Source organism: Leptinotarsa decemlineata, unplaced genomic scaffold (genome assembly GCF_025532065.1).
Source record: "Leptinotarsa decemlineata unplaced genomic scaffold, Ldec_3_MD MMD2_P_RNA_scaffold_5, whole genome shotgun sequence".
NCBI lineage: Eukaryota > Metazoa > Arthropoda > Insecta > Coleoptera > Chrysomelidae > Leptinotarsa > Leptinotarsa decemlineata.
The window spans coordinates 857,235-874,661 of NW_027412532.1; the positions used below are offsets into that span (position 1 = coordinate 857,235).

The 17,427-nt window shown below is 38.0% G+C and overlaps 2 protein-coding genes across 15 annotated transcripts in view; both read right to left on the bottom strand.

Annotated features, from left to right (window-relative positions):
- Positions 1–1,589: 1,589 nt before the first annotated feature.
- Positions 1,590–14,085, bottom strand: Neurl4 (Neuralized E3 ubiquitin protein ligase 4). Its single transcript, XM_074169190.1, has 19 exons — positions 13,811–14,085; positions 13,657–13,758; positions 13,492–13,605; positions 12,747–13,024; positions 12,301–12,523; positions 11,952–12,248; positions 9,315–9,586; positions 8,844–9,145; positions 7,502–7,601; positions 7,257–7,450; positions 6,330–6,665; positions 5,666–6,021; positions 4,879–5,108; positions 4,091–4,493; positions 3,593–3,778; positions 2,603–2,855; positions 2,453–2,545; positions 2,173–2,298; positions 1,590–2,115 (listed from the first exon to the last, which is right to left on the bottom strand). Exons 1-19 carry the CDS (start codon positions 13,964–13,966, stop codon positions 1,868–1,870), a joined length of 4,269 nt encoding a protein of 1,422 aa, XP_074025291.1. The 5' UTR covers positions 13,967–14,085; the 3' UTR covers positions 1,590–1,867.
- Positions 14,086–15,210: 1,125 nt separating this feature from the next.
- Piezo (piezo type mechanosensitive ion channel component) overlaps positions 15,211–17,427 on the bottom strand; it is a 40,998-nt gene continuing 38,781 nt past the window's right edge. For 13 of the 14 annotated variants that reach the window (XM_074169179.1, XM_074169175.1, XM_074169189.1 and 10 more), the window contains one exon: positions 15,211–15,550. In XM_074169179.1, the coding sequence (XP_074025280.1) occupies positions 15,250–15,550 (301 nt within the window). In that variant the 3' untranslated portion in view covers positions 15,211–15,249. Of the gene's footprint in view, positions 15,551–15,712; positions 17,101–17,427 lie in introns of those variants that run through there. The other variant, XM_074169176.1, reaches the window with a different exon arrangement.

Below are 17,427 nucleotides of genomic sequence, written 5' to 3' on the forward strand. Positions count from 1 at the left end.
AATTTTGAAATTTGTTCAAACTAACGCCATCTGTTAAGCGATAGTCAAAACTGAAGTTGAGTAGAAACTTCAAAAAGAGTTCGTAATATATTTAATAGATGGCGCTATTGTATGATGACATGTTTGGCTTGTCCTGCCATCTACATTTCAAACTGTGATCAAAAAGTTTGAGCTTCTAAAATTACTTATCAGATGGTACAAGTATGCATTGGAGCATTCCTGATCTATTTTGATTTGGCATAACCGAAGTCCGAAAGAAGAACCTTCATAAAATTTATATTTTGAAAAGCTGCATTCAATAAATCGCTGATTTTTCTGGTGATCACAGCAAATTTTTCCAAAAAATAATGAAAATTCAGAAATGTCCGATAGATAGCGCCACTTACTGATCACTATTTCGTGCCCAGCAATAGTGTATAAATTGAAGTCGCCACTGTCATTGGTTAGTTTTTTTTTTCAGAAAGGGGGGGGGTTATGTAATTGCTTTCAGGAAAAAAGTGATAAATAACTAATCAAAAGTATTGGTTATCAACTTCAGCAAGAAAAAGTATCTTCTCTGGAATAATTGCTTGGGACCCTCCCTCCATCCCATCTTAAAGCATCTTAATTTATCATTAACAACTGAGCATTCCACTGCTATCTATAAATGGCGCCACCTGTTGGTTGTCTGAACAATTACACTATATCAATTAAATCGTTTTGAATTTTTTCCAAAAATCATATTTTCCCCCAAGAAAAGCTTTCTAAAGTTTATAACAGAGCGCCATTCTTGAAACTTTTTCCTCAACATCAATGCACATATTAGCCCTTAGAAACGCTGGATTCATCAGTTACAAAGATTAGGAAAAAATTTACACAACTGAATTTTAGCCGTAATTATTAAAATCCAATTCGATATGTTAAGACAGTTCACGTCTGGGGTGGTTAGTTTGGGACAAAATATACCTTTCCGAAACAACTAGTGCCATCTGGCGGCATTTTGAAAAACATATTTGTATATAAAAAGATTTTTTAAGGAAACTGTAATTTTTCGGAATTCACTTTTGTCCAATGACCAACAGATGGTGCCACTTACCAATGAGTCGTGCTGCCATCTAAACTTAAACCTTTGCACTATCGTGTTGAGCTTTCGTCTCTGGTCAATAGAGGGCGCTATGCCATCTAATTTTATTATCGAACAATTTTTTGAGAGCAAATAAAAAGTTCTATTAATTGTTTAGTATTTATTCAATTTTCGATTGAAATTACAAAATAAAAATTCAATACATTTTACTGTTGGTCTCCGTTGATGTCTAGAAAATGAAAGTATGGTGAGTCAAGGTCCAAAAGAAAAAAGGTTTGCCTATCCACATTATGATATATGGACCACAGATGTCACCGCACTTTAGTTTTCCAGTAGTCGACCACTACAAAATCAGTGTAATTGATCTTTTAATATAAAAGAATTATCAATGGGGAGATGATTTCCACCGAAGAATATGACGCAAAATAAATATTGCAGTAGAATGGTAAATATTGAAATTTGTAAACGATTTGTTAAATTTCAGGTGAATTGCTGGTTTGTTATGATTAATCGATAATTCATTGAATGTGATAAAACAGATATTCCATTTTATTTCTCACTCAATTCCTCAAACACAATTCAATATCGTTTCTAACCACCTCCCGTACAAATTAAACGTCGGCATTCTGCAGTATTTTGTGTTCTCTCATTTCAATTCTTTTGGTTCACCAATTTTCAAATTCCACCCCACTCATTCTTTCTCAAACACACCAAATAAAATCAGTGCTAATTCAAAATGATCTCAGAACAATATCAAAATACTTGAGACGAAAAAAATATCACATCCACTTTTCGGAATACACTCTAAACAATTTTCAAAAGCAGAGCATTCATCGCGATCGCCCCCGTTTCTTTAGTGCTCCACTCCACCAAATTTCCTTTCTTCAACACAGAATATGCTCCGGGTTTGACCGACAGTTGAAACGCAGCATAAACCTTTTTTCCACCTTCGATTTCAAGCGGTTTCCCCCATTGGACTGGAGGAACCGGGTAAAATACAATTTGTACGTCGTCCGCTTTTTGAGCTTTGAAATTACACCACAACGCTTGCTCTGAAATAAACACGCTACAATGAAAAAGTGCATCAAGTGTGATTCATTGTTTATCACCGTCAGTCAAAGGTTGTCCTTTATCCAGAATACATCGAACAGCGCCCAGTTTGCAAAAGTAAAATGCAGTGTGCCATTTTTCGGTAGACACACTATCAACACTCGCTAATGGAAATTTAACCCATCCTGAAATAAATGAAATTTCTCTCAGTGGTGGGGCATGAAAAAAATTGGTGTCAGCAGTGGGATAACCCCGAGTTTTTTAGAAAATAAGAACGATCAGCAGTTCCAAAAAACTCAGAAGACAAATATCTTTAAAATATAAGAAAGTTACTTGTACCTGAAATGCAACTGTCTTTATCAGCATCTGAACTTTTCACTTTATAACAATTTTGACAGTAACAGGTTGGTTCTTCGGGATTGAAATATATATCTGAAAACAAACAGAGAATGAAATAAGACCTCATCGAGAATACGAACCAATCCGTACCTGGCAGAAGCAACTTCTTCTTGAACCTCTCACATTCCTCTTTATGGCTGCACAATTTCATGGGGGTCGCAACGGGCGAATTCCTGACGACCGTTGAGCTGGTCAGACTTGTACTAGCTGACGGAATAGGGAGAGTTAGTTTCGTTTCCGACCTCTCTTTTTCACACGATTCTAAATCAGCTTTTTCGCAATCAATACCTGACTTAGGAGTTGGTGGTTCTTCTATCGCTGGCGTCACATTCAAAATTCGAACCTGACAAAAAGTGATAGCATAAAATAAGAACTAATAAAATGATATTGCATTACGAGTTTTACTTTGTTTAAATTCAAAGTGATTAGCATAGAAAGAATATCATTTATTTGTTTATATTTGCAAAATGGTAGCATTTCAATTTTTAAAATTATTAGACAATGTTGATATTGAACTTTAGACTTCAATAGTTTACTGGTTTGTCCCTCTTGGGGTTCCACAAGGTTCTATCCCCGGCCCATTAATTTTTTCAGCCATTTTTTATCGATTTTTTTCTTTTATTCTATCGTTTATATTATTCGACTTGCCACGTGTACACCGTATGTTATATTATCGAATACGGGGGTTTGACAGGATTTTTCGAGTCACTTTCTTTTTTTCTTCACAATTTTTGCTTCATCGCCTTCGACATACTCCCCTCCACTGTTCAAAACAAAGTTTCAACTCTTTTTCTGTTGCTTTATTTAACCTTCACAGCTTCCACTGTATCAAAACGGGTTCCTCTCAAGGCCTCCTTCACTTTCGGGAATATAAGTCACAAGGAGCTAAATCTGTTGAGTAAGGTGGATGTTTTCATAGTTGAATGACAACTGGGTGTAAATTATCTTCGATGTTATCTCGTTCTTCTCGCCTGACACGTATAAAGACTGTGAATGAAAGAGGGACTTGACAATATGACGTTTGACCTTGAGGATTAACATATTTTGTACAAAATGAGAGAAAAAAAACATAGAACTGACCTGCTGACACTGTCCGTAAAGATCAAAAACAGCAAAGACAGACTGCCCTTCTGGACAATCCCAACCGAGAGGCTCCTCTTCTATTCCATTTATCGACAACTGAAAACTCTTAGAGTCGGTTAAAGAAATTCCCACTGAATCGCCGGCCACCAAACTGTCTAGTCGCTGACCATAATTGGAATACGACTAGAAAGAAGTATTTGACGAAATTATTTCACAGTTACAACATATATACATTCGAAGAACTTAATATATGACATGAACATTATTTGTAACACATATGAAGTGAGAACAACAAAATATATTTTTGCCGAATACTATAAACAGCCCAACTGGGAAGAACTAAAGAGGAGATCCCAGCTTCTAGTCTGTGGGACTTCTGAAGTGGGTATGAAAATATGTGATTTACTCTTATTGAATCTAACAAAATAGGACTTGAGAAATGATGCGGTATTTTTGACGTCTCTCGAATATTGTTTCAATAAAATTCCAACACACCTTTACTCCGTTAACGGACACCCAGTCGCTGGCAACCACACAGCTAGGCCCCTTCAATCCAAGCGCGTTCACCGGCATGTTCAGCCTGTCGGGCGCTCCGGCAATCAAACCTACGATGAGCGAAGACTTCCACCGGGTTTCCAACACCTCTACGGCTATCTCAACTTTAGCGCCCGCTTCCAGAGGGGGCTGAACGACCGCTATGCCCTGATTGTAAGAAGCGACTCTGCGGGCGGTCGTCTTGCTGTCGAGTAGCTCGACGTTTCTGCCGTGGTTTTCGTGGAATTCATAGACAGCAGGATGGGGCGCTGGGGTATCGACCGGTTCGGGGGGGTGCTCCCTCGTTTCCACCAGTTCGGGCGCCTGCTCTTGCTCCAGAACCAGTTCCAAGCTGTCTTGAAGCCTGAAAGTTATGATATTAACTATTATTGGATTGGAACATCTGGCTTGATATACATTGAAGTGCCCAATCAAATCGTTAAAAACAACTGGTACTGAGTAGGATTTTTGTGCGAATCCACTGATATATTTATGTAGAAGGACTACTAAATGAAGTGAGCAAACTTAAATCTTTGAGAAACAAAACAATCTCTAATCCACCCGCTGTATCATCTGAGGAAACCTTGCTCTTTGAGTGTCAAGATCGCCATAACCTGAAAAAACCATCATAAACATGCAGAGGTTGCTAGAGCGCTTAGAGTAACGATCAAGTCTACTTTTGAAACTCAGAACATTATGAGGAATAGCAGCAAACTTGATCCGAGTGAAATTATGAGTTTCTCGCTCACCTGACGCTGTTCAGAGGAGACAGGCTAGCCTTGTGACTAGTTACGGAGATTTCGCAGCAGTTTCCTTTCATATCGAAAACAGCGTACAAGACATCTGGTAACGGTGGGAAGTTAACTGCCAACTCTTCTCCATTGATGAAAACTTTAATGTTGCCATCATGAGTTCGCAGCATTCCGATACGATCCTCGCAGTTCAGCCAGTTTAGACTTGGAGTGAAAAACTGCAGAATCTGCAAAATTTTCATGAATCAGGTTAGAATTTTTTTTTACAGAATCTCTACTGTTGTTTTGAGAGATGCTTCTAGACAAACATAACAAGAGATAAAAATATAATGAGTGCACAGTGAGTATTTCAAGTTTTCTGAAATCATTCACGCATGAACATCTGTATTCAAGTGTCAATATAAAAAAAACCACGAGTCACAATACATATGAAAGTCGCCGAACTATACACATGAACGTCGCTGAACAAAAATACATATGAAAGTAAGTCGCTTGACAATAAAATACATATGAAAGTCGCTTGACAATAAAATACATATGAAAGTCGCTTGACAATAAAATACATATGAAAGTCGCTTGACAATAAAATACATATGAAAGTCGCTTGACAATAAAATACATATGAAAGTCGCTTGGCAATAAAATACATATGAAAGTCGCTTGACAATAAAATACATATGAAAGTCTCTGGACAAAAAATACATATGAAAGTCGCTGAACGAAAATACGTCATTCTGAGCGAAAATACACATGAAAGTCACTCTACGTGAATAACATTCCTCACCTTATTATTATAACGCAACTCATTCCCCGTGAGATAGTAGCACTTGTTTAAAAGGCTATTGGGACTCAGTGCGGGTGCGACTTCCGTAACTCCTATGGACAGGGTGCCTGCCATGTGTCTCCACATTTTCATAACTGATATCTCGAACATCTCATCTTGCACCAGAGGAGTCGCGCTGAAAAGAACGCAGCTGCTGACGTCCTTGGATCTGATGGCGTGTCTGCGTCTTTCGTCGAGCGTCACTCCTTTGCTGTGGAAGTCCGAGAAGTGGTGGAGATCCGACTCGACAGGAGGCTGTACCACGCTGGTCGCCTGGGGAGACGCTGACGTGTCGGAACGATGGGACATTTCTATTCCTACAATGGATTACTGATTCTTCAGGGCAGATTTTTAATGAACTATGAAGGGTAGACATAAAGAGAATATTTTCATATACTGAATAGTGTAAAGAGACATACTGAATTTCAGGGTTGGCCCCCTGCTGTGTTTACAATGTCTAACTGAAAGATCAATTCTGGAAAAACTATACTTTTCAACTGAAAAGCAATTAGTAATTATCATTGGTTCACCGACTCTGATATCTGAAGTTTCTGTATAAACACAAATTCAAAAAACCAACACTCAACCAGTAGTTAATGGAACTACTCCGTAATGAAAATCTTACCTGTGGACGCCAATGCAGCCACGGGAGAAGCACAGGGAATGCTGACCTGCGCACATTGTCCATAGAGATCAACAACTGCGTAGATGCTGGCATGCGGGACAACACAAGCGACACCTTGCGGAACGCCATTTTTGTAAAACTCCAATGACTTGTCGGCTGATCTCATCACGCCGAGTTTGACGCCAGACGTGAGCGAATCCAAATCAAAATTGTAATTATTTTTGATGGTCTTCCCATTTATCATTATGGAGGAGCCGCTGAGCATCCACGTGTCGCGGCACAGATCTGTCGCTGTACTAGGAAGATCTATGTCATCAGGTCGAACAGCAGTGACACCTAGATGCAAAAGTTTATATTTATTTTATATACATTGTTTTTTATTTCACGTCAATAATTTCAGTTGAATTACACCAATAAAGTATTTGAAAACTTTGGAATGTTCTCGTGATAACCATTTTCTTAACAATATATATGAAAATCGCTGGCATGAAATTGATCCAATAAAAATCACATCAGAACTGAAGTATCATCTCTGGGGGGGGGGGGGGGGTGAAAATACATATGAAAGTCGCTCCGAGTGAAAATACATATGAAAGTCGCTCCGAGTGAAAATACATATGAAAGTCGCTCCGAGTGAAAATACATATGAAAGTCGCTCCGAGTGAAAATACATATGAAAGTCGCTCCGAGTGAAAATACATATGAAAGTCGCTCCGAGTGAAAATACATATGAAAGTCGCTCCGAGTGAAAATACATATGAAAGTCGCTCCGAGTGAAAAATACATTAGCAACTCATTCCCAGTGCGATTGTAGCCCTTTTTCAGAACGCTATTGAGACTCAGTGCGTACAAATTTGCATGGAACAGAATTGTTAAGTTCAATAGAAATAGAATTGAGTTACTCCAAGCTATTTTTCAAAAACTCACCTAGCTCTATGCTGCCTGACCATCTGTCCACAACGCAATCAAGACATATCTCGAACAATTCCCCGTCTCTCAAGGGACGGCTGGAAAAAACTATTGCGTCATTGAATTCAGCTAACGGCCTTGGTCTTAGTGCAGTTAAACCGTTGTTAACGATCCTAGCGTTTTTACCGTGAACGTGGTGAAACCTCAAATCGCTAAAAAGAAAAAACATGAATGTATGTATCATCTCACAACAACCCACTCACCTGTAAAGCGTGGTGTTTGACAAGCTGGAGTTCACTGTGTCAGGTGAGCCATAGTCATACATATCAATGATGGTGGCTTCTACGGCTTGTCCATACAAATCTACTCGAGAATAATTTATGAAATCATCAATTAGCAGAGCAAAAGGTATTCTGAATTGTATCTAATGTTAGTTGACAAATTATCCTATGAATCTTTTTTTTTATTATACTGAGACTTTAATACATGACTATTACACAATCAACTCGAAGAATTCTGATTCTGATCCATGTCAACGACCACATATTTCTTTTAATCTGCAAGACAACTCCAAAAAGAAACTTATAATTGAACTATTTTTGAATTGCAACTGACTTAATGGAGTTTTATGTTGTGTAATAAAGATATATAATAATAATAAACATTTTTTCAGTCTCATTGTATTTTTTTCAAGTAATGATGACGATTTATTTTTCCAGGAAATCAACATGTTTATAGTAGGGAAAAACCAATAATTCAAAACTATAACATAACTAGGTAGGAACAGAGCACAGAAAAAAAAATCAGAACTGAAACTATAACTCCGGAATTTTCATTTATTTTTTGGGAAAGATTTTGACTTCATACTTCGCTATCTTTACACAAAAAAATGAATGAATTTTTTCTCAAGATGGAGAAATAGAAAGCCAAAACGTGAAATTTCTATTCGAAACGAACTCGTGAAAATCCTACCAGGTGAAAATATCAAAGCCAAAACCTTTCTCCAAAAAACGTGAAATTCCAATTCGAAACGGCCACGTGAAAATCCAATTTGAAATGAACACGTGAAATTCCGATTCGAATAGAACACGTAAAAGTCCGATTCGAACGAATAGAAAGCGTGAAAGTCCTATTCGAATAGAATATGTGGAAGTCCGACTCGAAACAAGAGTAAAAGTTCATTTTGAAACGGACACGTGAAAGTCCGATTCGAAACGATTACAGAAAACGAACACGTGAAAACCAGATTACAGGAAACAAACACGTGAAAACCCGATTACAGGAAACAAACACGTGAAAACCCGATTACAGGAAACAAACACGTGAAAACCCGATTACAGGAAACAAACACGTGAAAACCCGATTACAGGAAACAAACACGTGAAAACCCGATTACAGGAAACAAACACGTGAAAACCCGATTACAGGAAACAAACAAACACGTGAAAACCCGATTACAGGAAAGAAACACGTGAAAATCCGATTACAGGAAACGAACACGTGAAAATGAAATTTCAGTCATGAATATGGAAAAAACAAATGAAACATATGAAATATAGTTCAATACATAATAATTATAAAAAAATGGACGTTACAAAACCTCACCTATGACTCCAAATATCCTCTCGGGAACGTTTGAAGCAGCACTGCCCTGATCGATTCCGTTAACGAAGAAGTGCAAAACGCCGTTCTCTTTCCTCAACACTCCCACTCGGTCCCCCACTTGCAGCCTGTCCAGATTTACCCCATACTGCTCTAGAACTATAGTGCCGTTGTGCATTATACCGCTGCCTGTCATCATCCATGTGCCCGACCTCACATTTGTCATGGTGAAGGGAAATTCCAAGTCAGTAGGGCTGTGGGTCGTTACCCCAATTTCAATTGAACCTGCCCACTTTGAAACAACCCTGAAAGATACAGTATTTAGTTAAAAAAACACTGATATTTGCTGTTCATTCCAACAATATCAGTCATCAAATGTAAGTCATGGTACATTTATATTGAAGATGATATAAATTTTCAATTACATCAATGTAAAAACCTTGATTAAAACCCAGCGATTCTTCTTGTACATACCTGTCTAGCCTTACTTCGAAAAGCTCCCCGGTCTTCAAGGGTCTCGCGGTCAGAACGACCCCGTTATTGAAATCATCAGCAGCGTTGGGTCTGTGGGCGGTGCGACTATTGTTGATAACTTCTGCATGGGTGCCGCAGTTTGGATGGAATGTCAAACGGTCGTAGTAATCCTGTATGGGCTGCGGTTCGGGTAGGAGCATCTGCTGATCGCGTGTGTTCTTCCTCGTCATGAGATTCTGCTCTTCACGTTCATCTCTTTCGACAATTGAGACCTAATGAAATTTGTAGTTTTCTCCTCTCGAATAGATCAGGTAATATACTGGTCTTTAAGTTTCAATATAACATTCAAAAGTCCAAAATTGGTTGACCGTGAAAGGTGGCAGCGCTCACAGCTTTATATTTATACAGGGTGCCCCATAAGTAATGGATCAAGCTCAATGAAGTGATGGAAGAGGTCATTTTCCTGACGATTTTCGAGTAATTTTGTTTTTCATTTCTACAAAAATTTGTGTTTCTTAAAAGCCTAAAATTAATGAAGAAAAAAGCATTACTGGAGTTATACCCCAACACCCAAACCCCATTATTTCAACACCTCGACACCTGTTTCGATATCCAAGTGATCATCCTCAAGAGGAAGATTAAACTTCCTCTTGAGGATGATCACTTGGTTATCGAAACACGTGTAAAAGTGTTAAAATAACGATTTGGTGTTGGGATAAATCTTCAGTAATATTTTTTACAACACGTGAAAGTTCGATTCAAAACCAACAAGTAAAAATCGTATTTGAAACGAACACGTGAAAATCGTATTTGAAACGAACACGTGAAAACCCGATTACAGGGATGAACAGGTGAAAACCCGATTACAGGGGGATGAACAGTTGGAAATCCGATTACAGGAAACGAACTTGTGAAAATTCAGGTGAAAACCCGATTACAGGGAATCAACAGGTGAAAACCCGATTACAGGGAATTAACAGGTGAAAACCCGATTGCAGGAAACGAACATGTGAAAATATAGGTGAAAACCCGATTACGGGGAATGAACAGGTGAAAACCCGATTACGGGGAATGAACAGGTGAAATCCCGATAACAGGGAATTAACAGATGAAAACCCGATTACAGGGAATTTTAAAACCCGATTACAGGGAAGTAACAGGTGAAAACCCGATTACAGGAAACGAACATGTGAAAATATAGGTGAAAACCCGATTACGGGGAATGAACAGGTGAAAACCCGATTACAGGGGGAATGAACAGGTGAAAACCCGATCACAGGAAACGAACATGTGAAAATACAGGTGATAACTCGATTACAGGGAATGAACACGTGAAAACCCGATTACAGGAAACGAACATGTGAAAATATAGGTGGAAACCCGATTACGGGGAATGAACAGGTGAAAACCCGATTACAGGGCAGTAACAGGTGAAAATCCGATTACAGGAAACGAACGTGTGAAAATATAGGTGAAAACCCGATTACAGGGAATTAACCGGAGAAAACCCGATTACAGGGAATCAACAGGTAAAAACACGATTACAGGAAACGAACATGTGAAAAAACAGGTGATAACCCGATTACAGGGAATGAACACGTGAAAACCCGATTACAGGAAACGAACATGTGAAAATAAAATTTCAGTTTTAAATATTGGAAGACAACTGAAACAAGAAATATGGTTCGATAAATAATAGTTATAAAAAATGGAAGTTACGGAACCTCACCTATGACTCCAAATATCCTCTCGGGAAGGTTTGAAGCAGCACTGCCCTGATCGATTCAGTTAACGAAGAAGGTTCCAAACAGTGCATTACAAGTTATTATAAAAAAGTAAAGGAAAGTAAGTAATAGAATGGTTGATCTGTCATTTTTAGCAAATGCAGAATAATTTAAGGCTCCACCCAAAATTGTAAGCACAATACTATTGTCTAATTTATTTTTTCAAAATAATTTCCATTACTCTACTGCTCATGACTCAAAATAAAGAAAAAATTAAATTAAACTCTTCTGGTACAAACTACTACACTTTGTGCTGATTGTACTTCAATTTTTACTATCTAAATGAGTTTCAACTTGTTTGCGATTACTCCTTACTTGGCATTTGGATCATCGTAATATTTTGTGGAGAAAAAATAAGAAACAAAAAATCAAGTTTCAGAATTCAGATGAAGCGTAATTTTTTTCGTAGATTCTCGAAATGAAAGATCAATAACCCTACTACTCACATTCAGATGAGAATATGCCAAAATGTCCTCGACTTCATCACAATAATTTTCGCTCTTTCCAAAAACACGAATTTTTGTGAAAATCAAAATTACTTGAACACCCTGTATATACTGAAATTTCAATTTCTTATATTGCTTAAGGCCTAAACAGGTACAAGACCCACTCACAGGACAGCTTTCACAAAATATACATGTAACTGTTAACAAGAACTTAATTAAATCATTCAATAATTGGTAGAAAGTATTAAATCATAACAAAAATACCAATCAACGGAAAGGAAACACGATAACATGTATAAGCAAAGCAAAGACCCTTCGCCCCCTTATATTGCATACGTATACTCGAACGGGCCCTCTCTTTCGACAGTCTTCACGAAGCGAAATAAAAAAAAACATATTTTTCAAACCTTGATTGTCATTCCGTATAAATCAATGACTCCCCACACTGTGGTCGGCACCCTCTGTGCAGCAATTCCCTGATCCAAACCATTGATGAAGAAATGAAGATTACCATCGGGTTTACGCATCATCCCCACTCGATCCCCCTCCGTCAATTCATCCAGATTGAAATCTCCATACTCCCTCCTGGTACCCTTTCCGTTGGTGAGAATACCGCACCCTGACATCATAATGGTACCACTCCGCATATTCGTCATCGTAGCAGGGAACACCAAAGTATTTGGGTTGTGCGTTGTTATACCCATCTGGAAAGATGTCTTCAATAATTGCCGCACGGACACAAAGCAAGTTACGTACCTCTATACTGCCGCTCCACTTATCTACGAGTCGGTCGATTCGAATTTCAAACAGTTCCAAGTCCCGTAACGGTCTTTGAGTCATAACAACGCCGTTGTTGAACTCATCCAGAGGTCGCCGGCGTTCGGCACTTCTGCTTCCGTTGGACAATTTAACCAAAGACCCACATCTGTCGTGGAACCTCAACCTGTCCTGCCTCACAGGCTCCTCCGGAAGACTCAAACTGAAACAAACCAGTCTTCTGAGCATCTTTTCAGACTTGTTGGAAGTTAAGAATTTCTCTTTTAATGAAGACAGATACTTCTATCTGATGATTATTTTTTTGTGATCATTCGGCCACAGTGATCCGGATCACTGTGTTCGAATGGTTCCTCTGACTGTTGATCGTCAGCTCTGTATGAATTCCAATTATGAAATATGCTCTGAAATGAAATGAGTGTCCTTACCTTACATTCATATCCATTCTGATATCCAAGCTGTTGCTGCTGCTCATACTCAATTCGCTCAAGTCCCCACCTAGAGTGACATTCAGTATGTCATTGTCTATTGCTAAGACTGAACTACCACTCAAACAATCATCATTGTTATGCTCACGATAGGCAGGGCTGGTTATACTGACTTGAACGCACTTTCCGTATAGGTCGACGATGGCATACACGACGGCTGGCAAGTCTTCGGCACCTACGCCTTGAGATTCTCCATTTATGTAATAGACGAGGTCTCCCTGAATGATTTGGAATAAAAATAACGTTTACGGTTTTGAAAAACATAATTTTCCAAAATTATTTCAGGAGATATGAGCACTTTAAAAAATGTTGATGGTTTGGAAATAGTAGTAGAGTGGACTTGAGGAACTTTGTTGGCTTCTCCAGAAAGAATGATGGAATCGTTAAGAACGCTCTTATTTTTTCAAGGGTTTGGCAAAGTTGGACACTTGTATCGAGTAAGTAAAGCTAGAAAAACTGTTTTTTTTCTGGACAAAAAAAAGCAGGTCTATATTCCTCATTCGGACTTCAAGTAAGCAACTTTGCTGCCTCAATTCAACCGAGAGTTGTTAGCAAAATGTCAAGACAAATACTTGATTGCTCTATAAATAAGAAACAGAGTTGGAACAGAAAGAGTACTTTGTGGTACTCAGCATTTTTTTTCTTGAACTTATTCTCCATAAACCGAATCTGTAGTCTGCATTACCTCTGACGTACGCATCAGCCCTATTCTATCGTCTTGATTCAATTTATCCAAATCGATACCGTATCCCTCCACCAAGCAAACTCCATTTTTAAACACAGATGTTCCTGACATAATCTGGAAATACCGTCAGTGAGTATCAAATTGTAACAAACCTCAGGGACATACCCATGATCCTGTTTGAATTTTTGATGCACATGGAGGAAAATCAAAATGCAAGGGGTCACAATCAACTACTCCGATTTCTAAACTTCCCGACCAAGAGCTTACCTAAAAAAGAAATCCTCAAGGAGTTCTGCATATCTTATTTCAAGGCTTTTACCTTCTTGTCGATTTTTATTTCAAAAAGAACATCGTTTACCAACGGTTCTGCGGATATGACCAAACCATGATCAAATTCACTTTCATTTCTGATAGCAGTACAATTTTCATTAATTAAAGTTATCCTTTCTCCGCATCGATAGTGAAAATAAGCCATTTTGATATGAACTCAGTCAATTATAAATGGTTTCCAGTACTTTTTGAATAAAATTCTACAGCATTCATCATTCAATACAATTTAAAAGCGATATACTAAAACTAAAAAATGTCAATATTGTCATTGAGAAATGACAGCTAGTGACTGACAACCCAAACGATTTTTCGCGATTGATCAATGTCTCAAATGATTTAGAATGAATGACGTCAAAAACGGTAAGTTCAAAAGTATATTTATGGAAGTTCATTGTGCAGATACAACGCCTATCTGGAATATTAGAACTGAGTCAAACGACAAAATGAAAACAAAGTCAGGTCACTATCCTTCACAAATTCTTTCTCACGTTTATATTATTCATATCAGAGGCACTCACAGATTCACAATTGAACAACTCAGTACAACGAATCACAAAACGATTGGGTATTTCACAGACAATTGTTTGAGACTGGCCTGAACAAATTGTTCTTTTTGATGATTTGTTTTACCGTTTGAAGTCACCATTTGTTGTCTTACCTGGTAAAAGCTGTTGCCTTTAGAAAAGATGAATAGAAACCCTGGTTTCCAAATGTTGATGTGCACTATGCGATTCTGTGACTTGAATGCCGATGTAAGTTGGATCTCTTTATTTTATGAAGAATCAAGAAATTGTCAAAAGTGCCGTAAATCGAGTGTTTTCGTCAAAATATTTCACATATGAAGTTTTGAACAGTGTCAAACCCAAAGAAAACCAAGAAAATGTCAATGCGAAATGACTACAAAATATTATCTCTGAAGTATGATGTGAATTGTGTGCGTAGTTCTGAAGTAGGTCATTTTGATTTTTAAAACCCATTGTTATAACGATCATTCAAGCAACCATTGTGATCTTTTTGAGATGAAATAACTTTCTTTCAATAGGTTACCAAACTAAATAGTTGTTAGTGCATACAAAGCACCGTATTTCATATACTTGACGTTTTTGTCAATATATAGATGATTATATTAGTAGATGTTAGGAGGGAAACACCTTTATCATTAGCACAACTTACTTTAGTAATGTTTCATTATGAAAGCAATCTTCATTTCAAACTGTATTGAATTGAAAATCAAACTAATGAAATATATTTTTCATTCATAAGTTGTTGGTGAGGCGCTAAGTATATTTAAAAGGCTCTTGCTGTCTGCAGACTCGGCTAGTCTTTTGCGACCTCTGCCGATCTTATTCCTTTCAAATCGATTCCAAATAAACATCAAAGCAAAACACATCAAACAAACGAAATATTTAATAGTGAAAATAATACAGTCTATCGCCTTCCCAACGCTTTCAAATCCACAACCACGGTTGGATTATAGTAATCATCGGCTGACCGACTAAGTTTTATGCAAATCTCCCTAGATCTCATAATAAAAATCAGCTGTGAGAACAACTCTTCTTCTAAATCGAAGTACTCCATATCCCTGCATAGGTAAACCTCCATGCAAATACGGTGTATTCTATCAGCACTAGGCATATCTTCTAGCCATATGTCATCGAGGGTTTCGAACAAACCAGATCGTATCAAGGAAAATAGGAAAAAGAAGTAAAATCCGTACAACGCCAAAATCCTTGAAAAATAGTAAATTTTAAAATATAATATCTAAAAAAACTGAAAAGGCCCAATAAGTTCAAGTATATACATTGGTTTTTCACGTGACACAACTCTGTGGTCCTTCGAGCCGGATTAATATTTGGATCGCTAGGTTGAACTCTTATAGAAAAATCTAGAGAAATGAACAAAAATATTTATTTATTTCAACTTCTGCTTGGAAAATATAAAGAATAAGGTGTAAAATTAATATTTATAAAAAAGTAAAAAACAAACAAAAGTATAAACAAACTATAAATTTTCAACAGAGGACAGTGCACTTAATTACATAACACAATCAGTTGTAATTGGTATCATTCTCATAGCGAAACTATGGGTCTTTAATAATAAATATATAGTTCATTTTAAAACTTCTATGGTTACTGTTACAATTAGAGGTCACATGGAAATGAATCGATAACAAATATTTATTTGAAAATATATGATATTTGTAAAAATATAATTTCAACAAATAAATACAAATATTAAAATAATGGTAAATAAATAATTTAAATAATAAAATAGGTTCAAAAAGCACATACATTAGCAATGTAACTTTTTTTTGAATAAAAACACTTGCAAGTTTATATTCGGGATTACTATGTAACATATATCACCCGAGAATAAAATATTTATTAAATTCCAGAGACGTGAATTTGTGTTGAAAAGCATTAAATCAAGTTTCAGCCAAAAAAGAAAAATAATTTCCAAAGCAAAATATCACCTTTCCCTTGCAAATATGAATATGTTAGTAGGTGAAATAACAAACATCACAATAAAACGTAAAAACTGCGAGTAAACTAAAGGAAAAAACGGATCTGATACGTTTGACTTGATATACGTAGAGCAGTCCGAGATATTTGTTTCAATAAGCATCTACTTGTAGTTTTGAATAGAATATAAATATCGTGTTAAAATTTTATTTCTTTTTAAAGATCATAATATGAAGATCACAGATCACAGAATTCGTCTTCATCTGTGAAAGCTTAACTCTGACAAACATATATCCATCCCTTTCCCTACAGCCGACAATTTCTCAGAGGCGTCAATAGACGTGACCACGGAACACCTCAACAGCACAGAACTCAAATCTTGTGACAGATATAAGTTTACGAGTTCTGTGCGTGACAGATAAGGTATTCCGTGACACAACCTCGACAAAACAATTTCCTTCACTTCTTCCCAAAAAAGAGGTCGCGAATTTCGACGAAAGACTCAAAACCGATCGCGATTCCTCTCCCTTAATCGTCATCCCCTTCGGGATCGTCCTCGTCTGCGACTTCCTCCTTGGGCCTGGTCCATTTGATAAGCGTCTCCGGCGACCGGAAGAGGAACACCAGCTTGGCGAAGAGGTCTTCTTCGAGAGCGAATTCGCAGACCTCCCGCACCAGGTAAATATCGAGGCAGAGTTGCAGGACGCGGTCTACGTTTGGCATGTCCTCGAACATGATCTTGGAGAGACCGTCGGCAAAGAAGCCACGGAGGACGCGAGAAGCGACGAAGACGAGAGTTGTGTAGAGACCTAGGATGCTGCAAATCGTCATGATTCATTTGTAGTTTGGTTAATATATACTTTAGTTTTGACGGAAAAGGCGGGACCTGGTAAAAAAGGGAGGACGGAACGAAAAAGGCTGATAGAACGGAAAAAGGGACGATACCGAATGGAAAAGAGGCGTGACCGGAAGGGAAAAGGCGTGACCGGACGGAAAAAGGCGTGACCGGACGGGAAAAGGCGGGGCCGGGCGGGAAAAGGCGAGACCGGACGGGAAAAGGCGGGGACGGAAGGGAAGAGGCAAGACCGGACGGGAAAAGGTGGGACCGGGCGGGAAAAGGCGGGGCCGGACAGGAAAAGGCGGG

What these genes read in the sequence shown, in the direction of transcription:
- Neurl4 (XM_074169190.1), bottom strand. Translation starts at nt 13,966, where the DNA reads ATGGCTTATTTTCACTATCGATGCGGAGAAAGGATAACTTTAATTAAT. An exon ending in AAATTCAAACAGGATCATGG is followed by an intron (nt 13,606 to 13,656) that starts GTATGTCCCTGA and finishes CGGTATTTCCAG; the next exon opens with ATTATGTCAGGAACATCTGT. An exon ending in GAGGATATTTGGAGTCATAG is followed by an intron (nt 7,602 to 8,843) that starts GTGAGGTTTTGT and finishes ATTCTCGAGTAG; the next exon opens with ATTTGTATGGACAAGCCGTA.